Source organism: Uloborus diversus, chromosome 8, assembly GCF_026930045.1.
Source record: "Uloborus diversus isolate 005 chromosome 8, Udiv.v.3.1, whole genome shotgun sequence".
Lineage (NCBI taxonomy): Eukaryota > Metazoa > Arthropoda > Arachnida > Araneae > Uloboridae > Uloborus > Uloborus diversus.
In genome coordinates this window covers 69,718,598-69,744,293 of record NC_072738.1, presented here as the reverse complement: position 1 = coordinate 69,744,293, position 25,696 = coordinate 69,718,598, and the positions used below count along the sequence as shown (strand labels likewise).

At 32.7% G+C, this 25,696-nt stretch overlaps 1 protein-coding gene across 2 annotated transcripts; it reads right to left on the bottom strand.

The window, feature by feature from the left end:
• Positions 1-454: 454 nt before the first annotated feature.
• On the bottom strand, positions 455-25,631 carry LOC129227806 (probable Ufm1-specific protease 1). Of its 2 annotated transcripts, XM_054862417.1 has the most exons (6): positions 25,397-25,631; positions 10,530-10,610; positions 10,101-10,226; positions 6,651-6,753; positions 3,162-3,238; positions 455-708 (listed from the first exon to the last, which is right to left on the bottom strand). In XM_054862417.1, exons 1-6 carry the CDS (start codon positions 25,502-25,504, stop codon positions 568-570), a joined length of 636 nt encoding a protein of 211 aa, XP_054718392.1. In that variant the 5' UTR covers positions 25,505-25,631; the 3' UTR covers positions 455-567. The 2 variants fall into 2 exon arrangements, with proteins under 2 accessions (XP_054718392.1, XP_054718393.1); XM_054862418.1 differs by lacking the exon at positions 6,651-6,753 and having other exon boundaries at positions 660-708.
• Positions 25,632-25,696: the final 65 nt, after the last annotated feature.

Sequence of the window (25,696 nt, the reverse complement as noted above, 5' to 3'; positions counted from 1 at the left end):
CAATCATTTGGAGGTGGAGGGAAATTGAAACAAGGGGCCAAACTGGGAATTTTGGGAACACTGGCGATTTTGAAGGGGAAAATACAATTACATAATCATAAGTAACATCTTACTTTTTGAATATGTTATGAATTTTTACTTGAAAAACCAGAAACATATTGATTTAATCCTATTTTGGCTTTTATTAAAACATAGAATTGCATTTTAAAAACTTATATCGAGCATAATATTTCAAGTCACTGTTTTCAGGCTGTGGCCATATTTTGCAAGTTATTTTGAAAAAAAAAATCATTTACTACTTTTAAAAATTGTTCCAGAAATGATTTTCTCCAGGATTTTTACAAAAGTTGATATATTCTGCTCCAAGTCTGATACAAACTGAGTAACGGTCATACAAGCGCTGAGTAAGCTTCAGTTTCACTGTAGTATACAGCATGCAATTAGTTTATTTTATTTCATCAAAGAATGTTACATTATATTTATGTAAAGAATTTTATTTTGAAAAATAATTACACTTCTGAATTACATTTGAAATACTTTCATAGCATTAACAAAGTTTCTTCATCGTCAAAATCTTTGGCTTTCAACCTGGGGGCAACATAAATTGTAAAATGAATTCTCTATTAACATGTTAGATGAAACCCATTTTATCCAACCATCGGCTTTCAATTTTTCTTTTGATATGGTTGTACCAGCAAAATGCGGATCCTAAAGAGTACAAGTGATTGCAATTAAAATAAAAAAGTGACTTCAACAATCATAAAAATTGAATGTATTAAAAATGGAAAGAGTTTTTAAGCTCTAAACATAAGGTTTGCTTAAATCATTCTATTTTGCATGAAAGACATTATTTAAAAAAAAAGTTTCAAAATTTTTCTTACTTTTTAATAAACCATTTCTGTCAGAATTTGATAGTGAAAATATTTGCATGAAAAGTCACCTAATTTTCATTGAAAAGTCTCAATTTTATTTCATAATTCATACTCATTGTATTTAGAATAATGTTACTATAGTTATTTCCTAGTCGAGCATTATACCAAAAATTAAAAGAAAAAAAAAGTTTACACTGCCAGATATTTTAACATACCCTTAATAATTTAATATACACTAGCCAAATCCAAGCAAAGTATCTGCGTTCTGTGTCTTCAATTCAGAATTTTAAAAAAAGTATCTTATAGCAGAATAAAAAAATATTTTAGAGTCAGAAGCTAGGAGTTTCCGGCAAGTTTGCTCTACCGTGATCGCTTGGAGCTTAACAACGTGGTTGGATTTTATATTTTAATGGAACTTTTAAAATATGTTATGCAATGGACTTTTTTTTTTAATTTCGCAAGTTATTTTAAGTTTTATTGGAACTAGGGCTGTGGACTGGGGCATTCTCTTACGTTTTGTGACTGATCTTTGAAAAATTGAAAGGGAAATCCCTCAAAGCTCCATCTTATAAGATCAACAAAGATCCCCTCAAATTGCGTTTTAGGAATTTCCATTTTAAAAAATTTCTGGAGGAGAGTACTGAACTATATCCCTCCTCTAACATAATCAAATACAACCTACAATTTTGGTTTTAGGATTTTAATTTTCAGAAATTTCCTTGGGAAAGCCTCCAAATCTCGCTTCTCTCTAACAACACTGAAGGTGGTCTGAAATTGCATTGTCAGAACTTGAATTGAGAAATTTTCTGGGAAATGTTCTGAACCCCATTCTTTCCAGTAACGTCATGAAAGATGGCTTACAATTGCGATTTTATTACTGCGATTTCAAAAACTGTCCAGGGTCAAACTGCCTAGCATAATCAAACATTGTCTTAAATAGCATTCTTATACATCCAGTTTCAAAAAATTACCATTGAAAAGTCTCTGAACCCCATCCCTTCCTCTAACGTTACTCTACATGGCATTCAACTGCATTTTTAACCTTATAGTATTTCGAAACATTCCATTGGAAGGCTCCCAAACCTCCCTTTTCCTAAAATCACCAAAGGCCATCTAAAGCTATTTTTAGAGTATCTATTTCGAAAATTCTAAGAGGGAGGTCCGAATCTTATCCCTTCTCCTAACCTCATCACAGATAGAATACAATTATGTTTTCTAGAACTTCAATTCCGAAAAATTTTCGCAAAGAGAGCCCTCGGACCGCCATTCTTTAATACCATCCTACATGGTATTATATATATTTTCCATTTTGTAACTTCAAAATTAAAAGTTTCTATGTTAGATATTCTAAATAACAGCGCTTCTTTTAATGTTACCAAAGATAGTCTACAACTGCGTTTTTAAGACTTCAATTTCGAAAACTTTACCAGGAAAGTCCTCTGAACCTCATCTTTTCCCAGCACAGGGTCCTGAATAGAAATCCCAAAAAAAATAGATGAATGGGAATGATTTCTACAAATTATTTGGAGTTCAGGGCATGATTTAAAATCTGTCCTGAAGACTATACTGCCGTGGGCAGGTAAAGGGCAATAACTGCAAATTTTTCATTTTTCACTTTTTTTCATTTTTGTCATCTGTTGTACGTTAGCTTTATTGTATAAGCTAGCTTATTTGGTTTCCGCTGAAAAAAAGGCATGAAAAAAAGTCTGATTCCAACATTTCCCTATTGTTTGTTAGCATTGAATCCAATGCACATTTATTCAAACATCTCGAAAACTCATTTCTGAAGATACCACCATTTACCTGCCCACCACTGTATAGAGCTCCCTCACTTCTGACAAAAATTAATCCATGGATACGGCCCTGAAGACAACTTCTTGTTTAAATTCAGAAAAAGAACTGAGAAACCTCTGATTCAGCACTCCCTGAGGTCTTGGAATGCAAATTTAGAGGACTTTAACCATGACATATTTAACATGCACCAGTCAACATTAGTGTACTTGAAGGGTGTTCGATTGGCTGGTTTCAAACCCACAGCCCTTCAGCTAAATATAGTGCTTTAATGATCAAGCAACCTCGTTCCAATGCTGAAATACTGTGTATCAGAAATTTTTGGAACCACATTTTTATAAATAAAATATTTTAATTAAAAAAGTAATGTCATCAGCTTTTTCATTTTTTATAATTAAATATATTTATGAAGTATCAGATCAAAAGATTTTGTTTTAAACCATACATTTTTAAGAAAAATATAACAGCATAAAAAGTAAGTTTACAAATAAAAATTACCAAAATAAGAAGATATGTTTCACGTCCACTTCTACATATACCTAATAAACATTTAGAAGAACAGTCAACATCCCCACCTGAAAAAATAAGAACAATTTATATTATGCAAAACAATCTGGAATGAAAATTTCAAACATTCATAACATTTTACATGTGAGATGTTTATTTTGAAAGTGGAGCAAATCCATTTTTTATTGTTATTGGGAGATATTTAGCTGTAACCAGACTTTTGTTTCATGCAGGGTATAATCAAACATTTCTTGAGAAACTTATATAATCAATCAGATTTTATTTCTGTACCTATCGATTTTTCTTACAATAGCTTAATTAAAAACTGGAAGGGGGGGCTGCTTTAAAACTTTATCTGTTGAGGAATAATGTCTGATGTAAAATGATGAGTTCCTTGTATGCCTATTAAACAATATTTTTTTCAGCAAAAAGAGTAAAACAGAAACAATTTTTGGAATAGTTTCCAAAAATTTGAGAGGGGGTTCGAACCCCCTCTCCTTTGCATACCATTATCTTCTCTTACTAAGTTACCATTATCTTTTCTTCTTTTTTTCCCCAAAAATGGATCTGCCTCAATTTTGAAATAAGTGACTCTCATACAAAAAGTTAAGTTTTCTTTTACTCATATACATTACTATACAGAAGTATCTGATTGATTGCAGTTTATGTTATCAATCAACTATTGCTATCAAAATCACTCAAGGGCGGATCCAGAAATTTTTGTAAGGGGGGGTCAAGTTTCAATGGCCAACGTTATACTTTCTATGCAAAAAATATTAGTTAAGCAGGGATGCCTCGCCTCCAAGGGTGATGGTAACCCCCCCCCCCCTTCCCATCAAATGGGAGCACAAACCCTTTCAAAGCACTCCCCCCCCCCCCCATCCAAAATCTTTAATGGCGCAACCTGCACCAAGGATCATATTCTCTCAAATTTTCATCAAACAAAACTGATCACATTACCGTAAGCTTTGAAATATATGAGATTTCAGCTATAAACTAGTTGGGAAAAGGTTGATATTGAATCCCAGAACTTTTTTTTTTTTTTTTTTTTTTTTTTGGCTTCAAAAAATTGAAATTTTATTATAGACCTAAAAAAATTGTCACAGGGGGGTGAGTCAGCTGACTCTTTGACCCTCCCCTGAATCTGCCCTTGAAATCACTAGGTCCCAATTTTTGCTATTCATTTCAATGTTAAAATTATCATTTTATATGATCAATATATCTTTTAATGTCATCAGTCTTTCAATCAGGGATGCATTTCTGTTGAAGCGCTCAGAACCTGTTTCTCCTACTCAAGATTTTTTGCAAAATAGTTCACCAGGAAACTAAAAGATGATTTTAATGAAAATTCTTCAGAAAGGAAATTTCAAAGCACTCGAGTCATAAATTAAAAATTGTTAAAAATAGCGCTGTAGCTTCCACATTAACATAATCAGAAGTTTGCGAGTTTGTATAGGAAAACAGATAATGGAATTTGATGAAAAATGTCTAAATGTTGAGGCCCTCCTACAAATGCAGAGATAAGGAATGCATTGAAAGACTTGAAACATGGAGAACAACACTTCTTCAGTGACTTTTTGGAAAAAACAGCGATTTTGGCAAATTTATAAATAAGGCTCCAAAAAATTGCAAATAATTAGTAAGTAATGATTTTTCAAAATTAAGTATAATTTCTGTAGGCTAATAGAAATGTACAGTAGATAAATATAAGACTATTCAATCTATTTCGACACTAAATGTGGCTTAAGTTTGTAAATTTATCAAATTTCTTGATATATTTCTTGCTATCAATTAGATATTGTTATCAATATTGTTGTGTCCCAAAGTGGTCCTATTAAACAGTTACTACTGCAGTTATCAAATGCTAGGTTTTTTTGTTATAGTGCTAAAAACCAAGGCGCAAAGCACAAATTTTCAAAAATTTGTAGGCATGAATTTCGAGGTTTTCCTATTTCTCTTTTACAATGCAGAAAGGTGTGAGCTCCTGGATCCAACAAAATTCTTGACGGTCGTTATTTCTTTCTCCTTCTGTTTTTTCCCTGAATCGGCAAAGAAGAGGTATTATTTTGTAGATATATTACTCAATGAGTGCCAGAACTAGGTAACTGCAAATTTGGAAAATATAGTAATCCCTCATTATATCACACTTGCTGGGAGACAACCTAAAAGTGTGATATATCCGAAAACGCAGTATAGTTGAGGTTATAAATAAACAATTAATAAGCGTAACATTAATTAAATGTGCCTGTACAAAAATATTGGTTTATCATCATATTAGGACAATTTTCTTAAAAAAATAAAAATAAAATAAGTCTACCAATTTTCTTCAAAAAATATTAAAGAAATATTTTACTTTTTAATTGTGGAATATGGATCGAAAGTTGCTGCTTAAACTATAATGAACTAAGCGTATGGAAAATATGCCAGTTTTGTTCATTAATTAAACAAAGAATATTTTTTCTGAGGAATTCTATTAAAAGAAAGTGTCTGTGATGTAAAAAGGAAGAGCAACATTTTTTAAATAAAAGTAAAAAATTTTGAGAGACAAAAGAAAAGAGCAATATATACAAATCAACAACACAACGATGCGTGATGTAGTGATGTAACGAGGGGTTACTGTAGAACTTTTACTTCTGTTGAAAACTGTTTATTCCAAGGAAGACATAACACTTCTATCGAAATAAAATTTAGAAATAGTGGTTTTATAACATCTAAATCAAATCTTTATCTTCACATTCCCCGAAAAATTGTGAAAAAATTTTAATTGTAGAGTTTTCCTTAAAGCAGTGTGAAAAAAACTGAATTACAGTTACCAATTTGTAGCATTCACCCACGATATCATCATGCAAAAATTAAACTCATATTAATTGCAATACAATGAGGATTAAAAGACAATTTTTATTTTTTATTAGTTTAGTAAGTGATGTGTAGTACAGTAAAACATGTCTACAGTACTGTTGGGACCTAAAAAAATATCGTAATAGACAGGTTATCGTTATAGATAGTTTGATTTTTCATGCTGACATTTTGCTGGGACCAAAAAAAAAAAAAATTGTTATAGACAGGTTATCGTTATACACAGGTTTCACAGTAGCACACAGGTAGTACAATAAAACCTGTCTACAACGATACTGTTGGGATCTAAAAAAATATCGTAATAGACAGGTTATCGTAATAGACAGTTAGATTTTTCATGCTGACATCTTGCTGGGGCCAAAAAAAAATATATTGTTACAGACAGGTTATCGTTATAGATAGTATTGTTAAACACAGGTTTCACTGTACTTGCTTATCAGCTTTTAGTATTACTGGCATTTTGTTTAAGTAGCTTATAAGATACTTCCTATATATTATATGTAAGGTACCTAGCCATTTACTTTTACAGTACCTATCCATACCCACCATATATCCACAAATGGTAATGTAAAACTACGCATTAAAAATCAAAATGTTATGGAAATCTTAAATTTAGTTACTTACCCATCATGATTGGACTCCCAAATTGATTAAAATGTTCTTTAATGTCAGAAGTATGAGCGTCAAAATCTGAGTTTTTTGATATATGAATGATTTTACAAGGTATCTGGAAATAAAAGTAATTTTAAAATTAAACTTTATCTAATTTATCACCAAAAAGAAATTTTAAAAAACATGATCAAAGTGGATACTGGTTTTTTATTTTTACATATTTTCTATGTTTCTCTTAAAAGAAGCATATGAAAATATTGCCACATCTTTTCAAATGTATATAGTGACAATGTATCAGAGAAGGAGGGGGCGACTGCCCCTCTACATTTTACATCATAGATTGGCCAAACGTGTTCAAGATTTCAGTTTCAAAAAAAATTCCAAGGAGGGCTCTTAAACTCTACTATTAATAAAGATAGCCTAAAATTTCACTTTTAAGACTTCAGTTTTGAAAAAATCTCATGGGAGCCACAGGGAGCTTAGGGTTTAGACCCCTCCAAGAGATCAGAGGGAATTCAGAAAGGGTCATGACCCTTTTGACCAGACGTAAGAGAATGCCTAAAACTGCATTTTTCGGCCTTTAATTTTCGGAAATTTAATAAAATGGTTAAAAATTACACCTCTTAAAATATGGCTGCTGCAAATATCTCTTCCCACGAGACTTATCCACCACTGAGGAACTAACCTCTTTTTCTTAAAAAAAAAAATGTTGCAGCTTTATTGATTTTTTTTTCTTAATTTGAACATAAATAGGCTGCTGAGTGTCTTTTATTTAAATTGTTTTTGCAGTTTGATAAAAAGGTAGATAGATCAGTGACAACAGGAAAAAACACTATTTCATTCTTCCCTGAAATTTTGTAAAGTCGGCATATAATGTTTTTAAAAAAACTAATAAAAATTTACTATTATAAAATTTAAAAACAAAAAAAAAAACATAAATCTCAGAGGAGGGAGGGGAGGAGGCTGTTGAAATTGCACTGAATTGGTCTCTCAATTTATGTGTCCGGGAATCATATCATTTAATGGGTTGATCATTTGCAAATTTAGATTGTTTTTGCAGTTTGATGAAAAGATAGATACATAGGCTGTTCAATAAGAAAGAAAACTAATTTTATTGATTCGAAACCACTCATCAGAATGTTAATTTCTGTGGCATGAAAAATGTTTGTTGTCTGTATTAACAAAATCTACCAATAGTTGACGCGTACAGACTCATGTTCCTGAGTATCATGTGATTGAATTCAAGCCTGTTGACGGGTGCTTACAAGACGCAGTCAGTAGCCAAAATGGAAGCGTCATTGGAACAAAGTTATGCGATTAAATTTTGTTCATCTGCAAAAATCAGCATCCGAGATCTTTGATATGATTTGGAAGCTTTGAACGATGAAGCAATGTTTAGAGTCAGTACGTTTTGCTGTCATAAAGCTGTTAAGGAAGGAAGGCAAAATCTGCAAGATATTGAACGTGAGGGAAAACCTTCAACCTCTAGCACAGAGACAATGATTAAAACTGCAGCTATTATCATCAAAGGAAATCACATAATTATTTTAAATCAGTGATTTCTGGCTGTTTTCTCAACTTAAGAAACCATTATGAGGCAAACCTTTTGAAAGCAACAAAGCATGTTTTAAGCATGTAGTGGAGGCGATTTTGAAAAGACTCTCACGAACTTAACGCTCACAAGTTTTTAAGAAGTGGACAAAAGGTTGGAATAAATGCATTTAGTTCCGTAGAAGTTATTTTTAAAAAAAACATGTAGATTATGACGATTAAAGTTGTCCTGTATTTTTTATAAATTTTGTCTTATTACTAATTGAGCAGCGATCCCTCGTAGATAGATCACCGAGAATAGGAAAAAGCACTATTTTATTCTTCCCTGAAATTTTGTAAAGTCGGCAGATAATGTTTAAAAATAACTAATAAAACTTTACTAATACGAAATTTAAAAAAGAAAAATAAAACATAAATCTCGCGGGGGGGGGGGGGGGCTGTTGAAATTTCACTGAATTTATCTCTGACCTTATGCATCAGAGCTCTTTTTTTATTTAATCTAGCACCCTCTCCCCCCAGAAAAAAACCTTAGTGTGTTACTGTGGAGGAGATCCACCGTTTAAGTTAAAAAAAACTTCTAAGCTCTAACTTCACAAACTCATATCTAAGCTTAAAACAATACCTTATATAATAAATATTTTTAGTGTTACCTAGGAACATTTTTGAACAGTATTGAACATTAAACAGTAATTTGAACAGTAAAATTAAAACATTTTTCACAAAATATAGAACAGGAGCAAGCAAAAAAAAAAAAAAAAAAATGAAAAAGTAGAAAATTAAATTATGTAAAAAGATAAGAGTAAAAAGGTCATTTCTCTTTCAGTTTACATCTATGCTTGATCATAACAGTCCAACGGGAACTTCAGGAAAGTGCTAATTATGTCACTATTTTATTATATGCATGTATTATATTACAAAATTATTATGTACTATATCTAAATCTTAGGGCAATAGATGTTTTTTTACTTACATTACTTTTTTTTTTTTTTTTTTTTGCTGATGAAATCACTCTTGTGCATGTGATTTCTTAGGCAAAAGGTTTAGTTTATTAGTTTCTAAACATTAATTTTGAAATAAAATATGGAGCTGTCATATGCAAAACAAAATGTCCGTGGTATGGCCAACTAAGTGTTTCTTTTTGAAACAAACTCTAAAAAATATTTAGTAGGAAAGCAATATATATATTTAAAAAATCACAGCAATAGGCTTGGAGGATATTTTGCAAGAACTGTAGAGTCTAAAAATGGTGTACAAAAGTGTGTCATGCACGTGACCCTGACAAGTAAACTTAATTTTAAATGTTATTTTTAAAAAAAAAAACGGGTAAATTTTTAGCTTAACAAATCATACAAGTACAGTACTTTCACAACATCAGCAATTTTTTCAGTTTTAGCCCTAAATAATTTATATTAGGGGGCTTGATGTTATAGACTACGCCATTGAAATGTTTAGGGGGTTGTTTTAAAGGGTATTTTTCTCTTTTCTAGAGAGTGACCATTTGGAAGGTGCTTTGTAGCATTTGCAGGGGGTGTGCCATCACTCTTGGGGGAGGGGGGTATTTATATATACATATAAATGTATGGAAAATTTAGTCAAATCTGTCCCACACATGATGGGGGAATCGCCATTTAACCAATTACTATTGCATTTAGTATAAAAGAAGTTTTGAAAGTTATGCTTTTCTAGTTTTCAAAGTTTTTGAATCTCATGTATAAAAGTTCCTTTGCTAATTATTTACTTTATTAACTTAAAATCATGCTGCTTAAATGCCATGTAAGTTTTAAAAATGAAGTTAATCAAGTGCTTTTCATTTTTCATTTATTCTGATAGCATTAAAAATTCCTCAGACCTTTTAAAGATTCCAATATTATGAAAAATATGAATTTAATGACAGAATATTGATTGGTTAACCTGGTGAAAGAAATCAAGACAGTAAGCTACTTCAATACTTCCAATCCACGTCTTGGAGCCAACAAAGCTTTCAGTTTTATCTCCCAATTGTACTAGAGCTCGTTGAATGTCTTTAATAGATGGAATCTAAAACAAAAGTTACAAGAAGCCAATAGATTATAAAGAATTTGAAAGAAATGCAAAATTACGAAAACTGTTACGAGTACACATAAATGTTAGTATGTCATATAATCAAATGCAATGCATCCAGAAAACCACATATTAGGGGCAATATTGAAAGAAACATGAAATAAGTAGTAACTGAAAGAGCACAGGAGAACATTTTTCAATAAATAATTTCACTATTAATGTGCATAAGATACAACTGAAATTAGTTATGAAAATTTATCAAATACTTCTATTATTTCTGATATATACTTTCCGTCTTACCTCAGCTAACTTGGAGTCATGAGTTTGGTTTTTTATCCAAGACAGAATTGTCTGCAATGTTCTATAACCACAACCCCATCCCTAAAAGTAGAAAACTATGTATTACATAGATAATAATCAATGGATATATAATGCTCACTTCTGTCAGTGCCAGACCAAGAAAACAGCAAATTATCCCTATTTCTTAATTTTTTTTTCTTTTTTGCTTTGAAATTTAATATAAAAACTTGAAGGAAATAGGTAAGTGCTGCAGTTTTAAGATTTCTCCCGGCTGGGGAAAATTGAAGGCCTGGCACTGACTACTTTCAACTATTATCAGTCCTGATTAAAAGTTTTCTAGCCACAGCCAGCAATCGCCAACCAGTGGTCAATAAAATGGTCCTCAGAAATGTGTTGACATTTAGCTATATTTTTATGAAGATTCAGTTTCAAAAATCAAGAGTATCATAAAATGTAATGGAGTATGAATTACATATATAAATATATATATCAAAACAATGATGTGGAGTTTTAAGAAACATCCCTAAGAATATTATGAACTCTAACTTGTAGAACTCTATATTTTATGTTCATAGGTGCGCAACCACACAGGCAGAAAGTGATGCTACCTAGTGACTTTTGGCCCAATTTGGATGAAGTTGTGTGATGTGTGGAAGATGATGCCCTTTTATTGATGAGTGTTATTTTTCATTGAAATGTGTTTTGTCCTTTTAATTAAATGTTTAATCATATGACCTCATATTTGCCTCCAAAGAACACCCCTATACAACTGAGACTACACACACATATATATATATCCCATTTCAGCTACTAGATTTAGTAAAATTTCTTTCTACTTTTTGCTACTTTTACCACCAAGCGCAAGAAACTGAGAGCAAATAGCTGCACTTCTTAAACAAGAAAGAATGAATGCAGTGCTCCAAACAGCACGGCAAAACATTGCCAAAGCATGTGACAATGCAATGTAGTCTCACTTTGTTAAAATTATTACAATTTCTAAAATGTTTTGATTTTCATCATTCAGAAATAAACTTTCATTCTGTTTTGCATAGGGATGTATAAATGGGTTCAGGAATTCTTAAATCCATTTTCAACAACATACCTGTGCAAAAAGTTGCTTTAGTCAGTAATGGTAATTAAAACTCGGTATTAATCTCAGCTTGACTTAAAGATGGCTCTCTGTTTGCAGTAATTTAACTGGAATCTAAAAGCCACAAACTGATTTCCCCAAACAAATAGGAACAAAAATCCCCCTAAAATGTAAAGCTTAAATTTTTTGTTTAAAAAGAATAGTAATTACTGTATAATATTGTTACCTTTAATGGGTGCACTTCACATTGATTTTAAAAAATTCTGATTATTCTTATACAAAATGTATTTACATTATTTTTAATTAATTCATACGTACCAGTGGTTGCCTAACATAAAATTAGGTGGACATTCATTGACCCATTTCCTGGCCCATGAAGATCTAAAGGTTGGCAACCGCTGCTCTAGCCTTTTCAATATGTTATGACATACTCAATATTTTTTTCACATGGCGTTTTTACTTCATACAGGCATGGCCCCAACACGATTCCGGAGGGGTACCATAATTATGAGCCTTAGCTGGAAAAAAAAAAGATTAAATAATGCTCACATATTTTCTTTCATAGAAAATCTTTCAAACTTTTTTTTCATTTTCAGTTTTATGCTTATCATACTTCTGTCTTAATATTCCTCTGTTCTTAGTACTTATTTTTATTGCATTTATAATCAGTCAGAATAATTAGATTCTTTGGCTTTTATAGCGTCACAATGTGCAGAGTTTGGGCTACCAGCAGTTGGATAATTTTTAGCTACTATCTAGCCGGCCTGCAGTTGAGGACGAGATATCTCGTCCAAGATGGATGCCATTCATATGGTTGAGGACGAGATACCTCGTCCGAGCTAAACTGGTCTTATTTGGTGGAAGACGAGCGCCTGGATTTTTCAGGAATGTTTTCTCTGCAATACCATCGTTTTTCCCCCCAGAAGTATTGTTTGCTGCCGCTGTTGCTTCAAAAAACTACGTTTGAGTAAATTGACTTTGATGGTCAGTTGTGAGGAAGCGCAGGTTGTTTCGGCATGTTTGTTGGTCTTTGAAGCGGCTTTTAAGTATGGAAAGTGTTCCTCCACTCAGGGGGCTCACAGGGGGCAGATTATGGTGCAAGTTGCGCCATCAAAGATTGGGGAAGGGGATCGTTAAATTTCTTTATTTAAATTATGTATTTATTTTTTTATTATTCATTTATTTTTATTTTTTATTTATTTATTTATTTACTTCTGTGTATGTGTGTGTGTTTGCGCGTGTCAAGGTGTAACACAGAATTTTTCTTATAAATAATAAACATAAAAATTAAAGAAAAAATAAATAAATAAATAAAAATATTTAAAATGATATAAATTAATTAATTAAAAATGTTTAAACATAAATAAGTTCATAAATAAAGAACATTTGAAAATAAATAAATAAAAAATATTGAAAAATAAATTTAAAAAATAAAAATAATGATTAAAATTAAAAAATAATAAAAAAAAGGACTAGAGGGTTGAGTAAAATTCAAGGGGCGGGGGGAATTTGCGCCATTGAACTTGGGGGGGGATGTGTACCCCTGCCTCACTGTATATCGTATGGAAATGCACATTGTTGATGAAAGTTTTTGTTTTACTTTTTATTTTACTAGCACGCTACACAATATATGATTAGAAAACATGACTTAATAGGTTTTATTTTCTTAGTTAATCATACTGTTCAAATATAAGATCAAATTTAGCAAAACATAGATATTTTTATATAGATTCTCAAAGCATTAGGCGTGGTAATGGAGGAAAATTAGTTTGAAAAATGGAAAATTTCTAGCGAGAATAGTAAAAAATAAAAACTCATGTACATAATAGTTAATTTTTACCGAAATGATGATAGTTTTTTTGTAGCTTATGTAATAAAAAAATTATTAGATATTTGCAATTTTCTTCTAGATATCTAGTACATGGTATTTCTTCAGAAAAATTTAGCATAGTTAATTCATTAACATAAGCAAGGGTAAATATGGTATCCCCACCCAAACGGCTGCCCCTGATTGCTGTCTGCACATTTCTGGTGATTTTGATTGTTGGAAAATGATTGAAAAATCTCAATGAATTAAAATTTTTATCTGCTGCCACCATCTGTTTGTCAAAAAATAAAATATATTTGCAACGAATTTAAGAAAGGCTTTAAAATATTTAATTTTTATTCTTTGCTTTACTTTTGAAAGGATCTTCTGATGATTGTGACGGTCGTCAATTACTTGAATGCGTTTTTTTTTTTTTGCGTGGGGGGTGGTGGATATTTATTAACGTTTAAATCATAGAAGAAAAACAGCATTTGATATCAGCTAATACGAGAGCGGAGCGGTTATACGTTATATCAAATAATTCATAACATAGATGTAGGAAAAAGTTTCGTGATGGCCACAACATACTACAGTCGAACCCCTCTATAACGATGCCAGGATATAGCGAACATTTTCTTTGGTCCAAAATGAAACCCTATGTCATTAATGCAATTTCATACGCTCATAACGATCTATAAACACAGGAAAATTGGCTATAACGATCTTCAAACGTCCAAAATTTCAAGCTTTTTTTTGCATTTGTCCCAGCCAGTAACATTGTATAGCAATTGTTCTTTCAGCAAACACCATCGTCTGCCCTTTTTCTCGGGAATCCCCAGTCCAAACCACATTCCTCTATTGTTCCTTTGATAAGCAGCTGTTTCTTCAGAAGGAGGGGGCGAGGACGATATCCTTTGCTAGCTCCCTCAATTTTCAACTCGTTTTGGTCAAGGACAGGATGATTTTGCACTCATGCATTTGCTCTGCTTTTTAACTTTTTCTGCCATGTAATAGTCGAATGCGCCCGAATGCTTTGGGTCCCATAATAGCCCAACGCAGCCCAGAATATTTCCCACCCTCTTGAGAGCTAACAAGAGTGAACTTGGGGCGTGTACACAGGAATAAAGAAGCGACAGTTGACGTGACGGACAATGAGAAGGAATGTGTCACAAGGTCGCAGTTTCACTTCAACATGAAATTTTCAGTGACTGTTTTCGCTAGGAAGAGAAGTCTCATTTTTCTGCTTCATTTAAATTTTTTATTATTTTGAAATGGCATATCAGTGGAAAAATATATGAACGCAGGACAGTCGCGCAGCAAAGGGGAGGTTTTGGGGGCGAACCCCCCCCCCTCCCCCAGAGCCGTTGGTTGAAGCATAAATGCGCATTCTAATACATTAGTTTATGCATATGAAAAGGCTGTTTTGGTCAAAAAAACACCTCCAGAAGATATTTTTGAACAAAAAATCCCCTTCTGGTACTATTTTTTAATCCAAAAAACACCCCTTCAGAAGGTATTTTCAATCACCCCCCCAGAAGGTTTTTTAATTAACCGCCTCCCCCCACCAGAATGTATTTTTAATCAAACCCTCCCTCCCCCAAGAAGGTATTTTTCATCACAAAAAAAACCGCTCCAAATGGCATTTCTGATCACCCCCCCCCCCCCCCGAAAAGATTTCTGGCTGCACTAGTGACGCTGGAAAAAGTTAATACTCTTGCCATACTCTTTTATTCCGATTCTGATGACATTGAAAACCTGCCAACTAAGAAAAAATAGAAACATATGAAATTAGTTCAGAAACATATTTAAATTTCAATTAAGATGCAATTGAAAACCCGACAGAAGGTGTTACGACCTTTGAAAAATGCCACAAAAAATAACCAAAAATAAATGAATGTTGGAATTAAATTAACTGATTTTTTTTTTTTTTTTTTTTTTTTGTGAGATGAAAAGAAATAGTATAGATTTTTTGACAACATGCTCGTAGTTCCTGACGATTGAAAAATGTTGCTAAGTTAGAGCTTCCACACAAAATTTCAGGAGACCAAAAAATTATTAAAAAACTGATTTTTTCAGAGTCTGGTTTCAAATGCATGCTTGAAGCAAGAGAGAAGAGGGGCGGGGGGGGGGGGGGGGAGGGCTTCAAAAAAGAATGCTAGAGTAAAAGTAAATGCACACTGTTTTCCAAGATTTAGCTCTGCATTTCTATAATGCTTTTCATTGCATTTAATTAAATGTACTTGAGTGTAATTATAAGATTATGATAATTTCGATTCAATTAATATCCGTATAATTGCAATGCATACATAAATGTCAGTGAGGAGAAGGAAGAATAAACTTAAATCCAAATTCTTCTGGGCCACTTTTGAATATAACATTAGTGACCTTATTTAGTTACCAGATTGTTGTACATAGCAAAAATACCCGGCGTTGCCTGGGTGTGAAACAATAACAAATTGTAAGAAATAATAATTGCGTAAATAATAATTGAGAAACAATTACTTTTATTCATTTTCTTATGTTACTGAAATAACCAAAACACACTGCTTTGACGTGATTAAAAATTGAGTTTTTTCCTTACCCATAAAAGTAAAATAGCAATAAATACGAAGGACAAAATAGCACTCTTTTAGAAATGAAAAAACGACATTTAAGAATGTACAAATTTAAGGAATTTCCAAAATATGAATTTAAACTTCACTTGTTTAAAACGTGCCTTTTTTTTTTGGAACATATTCTAAAATCATCTCTACATTGCTATTGAAGTACAAACTTTAAAAAAAAGAAGCTGCCCGTAATCTCTTACTGAAATTTAAAATGTCACGAAATTTGCGGTAATCGTTTTGGGATATCTCGGATAAGTCTCCTCCTCCCAACTTTGTAAAACTGGGTGTTACTAATTTTATCGAAGAGATAGTGTCGCCAAATACTGAGTTACTTCTGGTGACCATGAAATGATGCTATACGAAATGTTTCCAAAATAAGTTGTAACGTTTGGCAATTGTGTTTGAAATTGTGCGCAAACTTGTGCTGTTTATGGATTTGATTAATTTAGTTGGGGGATCATTTTACATGTTAACAAATGATACAAAGAAAGAAATATTAAAGAAATTTCGATATTTTGGTTTCTTCGGGAAAACCGAGAAAGAGTATTCGCGTAGGTTTTAGCTTCAAAGACAGCGACAAATGAAAAAATTGCCACATGCCTTAGCTATTGAAATGATTCCGCAAAAAAGTTTGGCGAGATTCCTGCTGGTCGATCAAGCACCCAGTCAACACAAATAAATTTAAAAAAAGAAAAATAATTTGAATTCTGACATTTTGAATTCAAATTATTAGAGACGTACCGAGTAGCACTTTGGCCGAGTAGCCGAGTACCGAGTACTCGGCCTTTTATTACTCGGCCGAGTACCGAGTTAACAAGTACTCGGCCTTTTATTACTCGGCCGAGTACCGAGTTAACGAGTACTCGGCCTTTCACTACTCGGCCGAGTTCCAAGTACCAATTATGTTTTAAGAAGAACCACCGACACACATGTGATGAATTTTGAACTTATTGGAATAGTAGTATAAACCTCCTTGTCCATATAATAGTTTTTAAAACTAAATTCCTGCTGAAATTTAATTACGCATTATATATATACAATTTTGTTTGTGTCAAAAAATTTACAAAAAAAATAATTTTTTAAATTAAAAATAAATAAATCAAAGGTATGATTAATCAAGTTGGAATTAAAACAAATTACAGTAAAATTCCTCTAATGCGGACATTAACAGGACAAATTTTTTTTCTGCAATATAGAGGTGTCCGCAGGACAGGGGTTTAATAATATTATTTGCATTGGAACTGGGGAATTAAAAATTGTCCGCATAAGAGGGGTGTCCGCCTTTGAGGGGTGTCCGTTAGGAAGGGTTTCACTGTATACCAATCAATTATAGTTCTAATCTGCCAAACATAAATAATTTTTAAAAGCAGATAAAACAAATGTGCAGGAACACTCCAGACACGTGTTTCTGCCCCCCTCCCCCCCCCTGTTACAAGGAACGTCTTTTTCAGTGCATAACATGTGAGCTAAAGAATGTAAAGACATTCAACAAAAAAATACGACTTTTGTCGGATGCCTTTAAATCTAAGAGCCCCCATTTTGTGCATTGAAAAAGGAATTCCTTGTAATGCCAAAACACGTGTCTGCAGAGTTCCTGCACTGTACTTTTAAGGTTGTTTTATTTTTTAAGCAAAGGTATTTTTACATTTTTTATAACTAATTTTTGTTTGTAGCAAAAATCCATTTTTAATATAAAAATTCCATATTTTCTATACTTACATTTTTTGCGTAATTTTTAATAAATAAGTTTTATTAACTTTGGGGACATTAAAATAAAGATTTATTCCATTGAAGCATTACAAACTTCATTATTCTCAAAATTTAAATTTGACTTATAAATTTTAATTGTAAATGATTGCAGAATATAATGCTTGCTCTTTTTTTATAAATTTTAGTATCTGTCTTGGACAATATTCAATTTTTTGCAATTACTCGGTATTGGCCGAGTACCGAGTAGTTACCGAGTACTCGGTACGTCTCTACAAATTATGTTTTTTGCAATCACGAACTGAGACAGGACCCTACTCATTGGAGTTATTGTTTCTAGAAACGGCTCCTGTCCCCCCCCCCCCCAAGTCTGCCTCTCCTTCTGGGCAGTTACTTGTGCATAGTTGTGTGTGTGCGTAGACCTGTGTGTATGCACGTAGGCGTGTGTGAGTGTATGTATGTGAAGTCGTGTGTGTGTATGTGTGTGAACGTGTGTGTGTGTGTAGGACATAGACGCCTCCGACCAGGAGAAGCGGATAGCTCAGAACCGGAGCAGTCGCGCCGCGCCGCCAGCAGTGGACGGTGGGTGGTGCTGCTGCAAAGGGTTCTGGTCCAAGTTGAAAAAGGCACGGACACCAAAAACGGTCAAATGAGAACAATAAGCAATCGTGATTGCTCAAAAAAAAACATTAATTGCCTCAAAGTTGCGTAAAACTGGAAAATAATCAGCCAAATCCATGTATTATTTATTACCTATCTTGTGCAAAAAATCTTACTTTAAAATTTTACTTGAGAAAAGCCTTGAACAGTCAGACGAAAAGCAAAAATAATCAACAATACAACAATTGTCGCTATCCAAAGAGAGGTGAGATGATAACTTAAATACTATATTGTGTTGAGGAAAGCCTTCGAGCATGGAACTAAAGAGCTCATAACTCGTTTTTTATTCTACTTAAAAATTTGGAACAGGTGCTATCTTCAGCAGAAAAATCAGAGCTTCCGATGGATATGTAATGTTAATATGTGCAAGTATTTTTTCATCCTCATATTAGAGAATTTATACGAAAATTGGGTTTTATCGCCCCCAAGGGGGTTTCTTCCCCCCATAACGGGGTGAAAACTACCCTATGTGTTATTCTGATGCATAAACTATATTATTGTAAAGTTTCATCAAAATCCATTCAGTACTTTTTGCGTGAAAGAGTAACAAACATCCATACATCCATACAAACTTCCACATATATAATAGTTGTAAGATTATTATTTATCAGCTGCAATTTCATAATATTTCAATAGAACTATCACTTTTTTTCTCTACTTAAGATATATTTTCACGACTAAAATTGTTTCTTGACGACACATTCCTGGCTTTGGTGGTAAACAAAGGTCACGTTATCTTTAACGTATAGCAAAACAACAATGGTTAAGATCGGGTGGTTTTCTGAATGCCATTGTGCCTTCCAACGAGGAGTAGAACTTGGTGGGGGTACATTATTCACACATGAGTGCTTTACAGATGGACTGAACACGTGCAGCAATTATTACAACCAAGCCCCTGATATTGACTCATTACTTGGCATTTTTAGGACACATTTTTATCAGTTCTGGAAAAAGAAAAAAATATCCTTCATCTTTCACAAAAAGAGCAAGACCATTCCATATCTACCAAATATACTCTCGCCTACCTCCCCCCCCCCCTTTTTTTGATAAAAATTGTTTTTAATGCGAAACTCATCCTTCAATCGGAATATTGCAACGTTTTGATGAGAATTGCCGAGAGAACTTTAAAATTTACATATTAAAAAGAGGGAACGTGGGATTTGTTTTAACACTAGAAAGACAGAAGCGGTCATTTTGACCGCAAACGATTTTCAAATGCTCATATTTGCTGCGTTTAATTTTCAAACTCTTATTCCTTCATTCACTTTTCCTAACTATTTATTAAGATCTTATAACAGTGACTTTTTTTCTTTAGGATTATTATTATAGTCGCTATAAATGTTTATACCTAGAAAGACTGACTACAGTCATTTTGACCGTTAAGTGAACCTTTCTTTATGCATCCGTTTTCTTCTTTTTTTCTCTTATCAGTTGTGTGTACTATGGACTATTGTTAGTTGTCAGGGTGAGTAATGTTCTTTTGAGCTTGAGTAGTACCTGCTGGTCAGGTTTAATTCTTTGAACTGTTAGGAAAATGCGAAACACCTGCTGGTTGCATGGTTTCAGTTTTCTGCTATCTTTACAGGGGGCAAAGTTGAGAAAGGTTTATTTGGAGAGCATGTGACTGGACACGTGAAATTATTTTGGGTCCAAAAAGAAGTAAATATAAGCAGGTAAATTCCAAAAATGTTTGCTGGAACTTTTTTGTGCACCAAAACATGTGCTTTGCTTGAAGCATTGACGTTTATTTTCTTCGATGATAATGAAGTGCTCAGTCACATAATTATCTTCATGATGTCGAGAAGAACCGTTGACAAGCAAAACTTATAAGATATTCCTGAAGCTGTTGCAGATTTATCTAAAACAGATTATGGTTCGAATGAACAGTCTGACTTATCTGAAGAGAAATATATTCCTAGCCATGGGAATAGTTTGCTTTCATGAGATTACTGCAAATATTTTTCGGAGCCTAGATTTGCAGAAAAGGATTGTTCTTCTGAGTTAGAATCAGAAGAAACCTCGCTAATAAAAACTGATGCTCAAAATATAAAAAGCAGTGAAAGAAAAAGGGAAAAGGGTCCGACGCCAAAAAAGGGGGAAAATTTCAAAAACAGAACGCCTATTTCTCCAATTTCTTCGAAGTCACATCAACTGATCAATTTTGCTACATATAAATAAGTATCTACCTCAGGAAAAAGATTAAAATAGCGTGAAATTAAACTATGTGGAAATAAATCTACGAGCATTTGTTCTGATTGCCAAAAAAAAAAACTGTTAATGGCTAAAATACAAGTGACGTGATAACATAAGTATTTCAAAATACTGTAAAAGATAGTAATGTACGGTATCTTGCGATATTTAGATATTTTTTTAAACCAAACACATGCATGGTTGATAATAGTACTTGTTAGTTATTACATGCTAAGAAAATTTCCTCTTTTATGTACAAATTTGCTCTTTCTCAATGCCAGTTGTGTAAAGCATGTGTATTTCACTTGATCAAACATAAAACTAAAAAAAAAGCTATCTGAGACTTATTTGCAGACTATATTACGAGTAAATTGTTAAATTAAACTCTGACATGTTGAAACAAATCTTTTCTGTGGTTAAAAATCCCGAAAGGAGGAAATTTCCAATCTTTTAAGTATAGCGGTCAAAGTGGCCGCTGCTGGTCTTTCTAGGTATACGCAAAACGCCGTCTTTCTAGTGTTAAAGCAAAGAAAAGGAGAGGAAAGGTTTTTACATCAACAAAAATACCAAACTGAGAGGAATATTAATTGCATATATTATCATTTTAATTAAGTAACAGCTGTGAAACATAATTTGTTTTACTACCCTTATATTATTTTGCATGGTAATTGTTAATTTTGCATTAATAAACTTTATTTACATTTATGTGCTAATTAAGATTGCAAGTTGAAATGTCAGTTCATATTATTAAGCAATAAAATAAAGATGGAATACTCTTAAAAGACCAAAAAAAAAGGGTGGAGCTAAAAATATATATATGTAAGTGTGTAGTGATGCATCAGTTATCCAAAGGATGGAGAGCATATTTCCATGCCGCCTCCCAAAATTTTCTTTCTTGATCATACAAAAGGACAAAAAATGCTCACAGCTCCTGAAATTACCGAACATAACTCAGAACCTCCTCTACCAGGAATTTGTTTTCGTGTATAAAGAACACACACACACACATATATATATATATATGTTTATATATATATACTTTTTTTTTTTTTGTAAATCAACGCTTCAAGCAGATAAAAAGTACCCACCCACATATATACCACAAGAAAATTATACATATTGAAAAGCAATTAGGTCTCCCGCACAGTGAATTGTTGTTTGTGTACTTTTTAACTAAGAATAAATTCCATACAAATCTCAAGCCGACAAAAAGGTACTCTTGTACATTTACCACACCTACACACATAAAAAAAACAGAAGAAATTCCAATTAAAAAATTACTCTATTACGTTTATTCAACACTACTTTATATGTAAACGCAAGGTATATGACTAAAAGCTTTCAGTTTTTTTCCTCAGATGTAATTTATTTGTATTTGCTTTTATAATTTTTCGTCATATAGATTTAAATGAAAGTAGATATCTCATAATAGGACAAAAAAAATAAATATTTATTTACAAAAAAAAAAAAAAATCATGCTAAAAGTTTACATACTTTATCAGTAAAACTCGCAAATCCCCTTTTTAGATATGCTTGCATTTAATTTAAATAAAAGATGGGTGACCCACTTACCCCTTCCTATGGTTAAGTAGGACACCCACACCATTTTTTTAAAGAATATATTTTTTAAAAATATTTAAAGCAATGTTTTAAGAAATAATTATAAACTTGAGTTCATTAATAATGTTAAAGATAAAATAAGTCAATAAATTTGATTTTTTTTGCTTTAAAACTCCTGTATAAGGCTTCAAAATTGAACCATGCCAAAAATGGGTCCCACTTACTCCAACCCTATATTGTTTTTCTCAAAATAATAATAATAATAATAATAATAATAATTTTTCAAATATTTTAAGTCGAAGTATGTAAACACTAAATTGCGTAATTTAGCTTTAGAGTATTTCTTACTCTCATATATATATGTTTCTCACATTCAGAAGATGGGATTCAAAATTTGTTTGCTGATTTTAAAAAGAAAAAAAAAGTGATGCAAGTTTTATGTTATTTTATAAATAAAAATAATTAGATTTTTTCATAATTATTTTGTAATTATTTTTATAGTTAAAAAGAAATACGAGGCTAAATTTTTTTTGTGGGGGTTGAAAAGAAAAAAAATTGTGTTCAACGTTTCTTGTTTATAATTCTACAATCCTCACACATTAGGAAGACTGGTTGTAATATTTAAAGGTATTTATATCAACTATCATTTAGATAGCTAAGATATTTTGTTATTTAGTAAGTCAGTAAGTGAACGAGTTGAAAGCATAGAGTGCACTTTCATAAGCCAACAAGAGAACTTCCACGAAGTCCTTGACTCTGTCAAAGTCGACTAGTCGCTCTTGCTGGGTCGTGCAGAGAAAGACTGACTGACAGGGAGGTTGTTCCTCCACTCCCCCTTAAAATCCCGCTCAGTAGGTGTTGTGGGGGGAAGGAACGCAGTGGAGTTTTGCAAGGAAAATAACAGATAGGAGCCTGCTTGTTTTCAAAGCATTTCTTGAATTCTCCCCTCCACGCTATGAATGCAGTTATCATGTGCAAGGGCTAATTGCAGGGTGGTTAAATCATCCAATCCTCTTAAGTTGTGCAATTATGCTGGCTTCTTTTTTTCCCCCTTAGGCAGAGAGAGGAACAAATTAGAACAAATAGTTAGATTTTCTTGAGTAGAGCGGGTGGCGTGGTGGCAAGGTGTTAGCCTTCTGCGTTGTGGTCCCGAGCTCCGATTGGTGGAATTTCAAGATGCAGAAAATTGTCAGCGCCCATGCCGCATGATTATGCGACATGTAAAAGATCCCTGGGAATTCCCTTGGAAAAATTAAATCCCTAGTGCAGGTTCGCATCAAAGAGAGTGCAGGTGCCTCCATCTGGTGGAAACTGGGGGTCAAAATTATCCACGCCATTGACATCCGTGCTTTAATAATGACATATGAAAGACTGGATACAATATTAGGGTACTGCACTAGCTCTGCTAAAGGCTAAATAGCCTAGTGCAGCTCCATTAGAAAGATAGATTTTTTTGAGGAATTCAACTACTATGTCTATTATCCTGTTATGATTGCAATTCTTTTAGGAATTAAGCAGGTGCATGTAAAAACCGTAACTATGGACAATTTTTAATGTGTTCTGAGTTGACATTGTGGCGAAGATGCACACCTTTCAACCTATCTATAATGAAATGTTTAGAGCAATGTAACAATGTTTACATCGTCATTGTTTTATAAATTTGTTTGTACAGATGGTTTAGTAATCTTTTAATATTTTTTTACAATAAAATTCTGAAAAGCTTAGAATGGAAAATATCGGAATTTTTCTTTAAAGTGAAAACTTAAATGTTACTACATAACAAATCTAGTTTGAAGCTAAAAGATGGATGTTAAACAACTTGAATTTCCTATTTTAAGCAATTTACAGACAGGACCTGATAAACACACAATCTTGTAGGTTTGTGTACATGGACACCACAATTTTAGAGGCACCGAAATAGGTTAAATTTCTTTTTCTCCCCTTCATTTTAGAAACTATTACTTTGAAAATGTATGGATTTTCTTATCAGAGGGCATTAAATTTGAGCATGACCTGGGCATCATTTTGGCTTGACCAGACCCTGCTTAAAGAATGTTGTTAAAATTAGTGATCTTGCCTATTTCTAAATAAAATCAACATTCAGCAAGAAAAATAGTTGAATGAAATTTGTAAAAAAATTTACAAATATGCAGATAAATGTAAATTTATACATTCTTATTCAATATGTTTTTCTTTTTGTCTAAAAAAGGATTTTATTTCTACATGTTGTTAATGGTACCACTTGGAAAAGTAAGCCTCAGTATTTTATATCATTTATGTGCGGTCAGCCTGCTTGGATTTGCTCCGTAAACGCTCTTCTTTGACAGTCTTTTCTCACTGGATAGAAGCTAGGGTGACATAAGTTGTCATGGAAACAACCCTTTATTCATGTTTCTGCTTGGATTAGGCTTGTTGAATTCGTGTGGTTTGCTTTTTGCCAGATGCGAGAAATGAACACTGGAGATCTCGGTTCAACTACTTGCAGATTTTACTTATTTTGAGGAATAGAAAATCCATACCATTTTCATATTTTGTGTTCTTAATGAGCATAAGAATAATTACTATTGATTTTAATTTCTCTTTGACAGTGCCCAAGCACTACTTGGTTTTCTTGAACGGATCTCACGTCATTGGTTTATACCACCATAGGAATTTTAAGTGGAGTGATACTATCTAGCATGAGTACCACAAGGGAAGAAATTCCCCTTTAGCTCAGACATATCACAACACAAACAGCAGCATCTATAAATATTTGATGTGAACCAGGGAGAAAAAATCCTCTGATCCATACCCCTGCATTATGAACTACTGTGTTAGGATTAGGTTTGGAAACCTGTTAAAATTAAGGGTTCTGGGAGGGGTTTTGACCCCTAAACCTTCCCCCTAGTTGCACCACTGCAGATTAGCCCCTGCCTACAGCACTGTGGTGCTAAGCACAAAAGTTGTACCTACACTTTTTATCAAAATTGCGGTCACCAGGTTGTTCTTTGTAACATAATTTACCAAAATTAAATGTTTTATGGTCATTTGTAAAAGGAAAGTATATTTTTTTAAATTCTGAAAAAGTGGCATCTGAATCAAGTGTATGGATGCGTAAAACTTTGAAAAGCATTTTCTTATTTTTAACTCAGCTGCAGATACGACTTTTGTACAAAGATTCAACTCTCACCCCTAAAAGCATACCTAATTTCCGAACAATAAATCAAATTTTTTGCAGACAAGAACAAGAAATTTATATTTTATTTACTTGGTCGTTAACGCCATCAATGCAGTAATGATAGTATTTTGCATTCCCACGAAATCTTCCTAAATCTACAACACATGGAGGCAAGTCTAAGTCTTTAAACACATTCATTTTCGCACACAGTTCCTGAAAATTTTGATAACAGATTAAAATACATAAATAGATTTTTTTTAAACTATGTTCGAAATTGTATTTCAAGATGTCTTTTGTTTAGTTTCCTCTTTAATGATACACAGCATAATTTTGACGAAAAAAAAAACATAGCAGACAACAATTTTTGTTTTTCTACAATCAAAGTTGCCA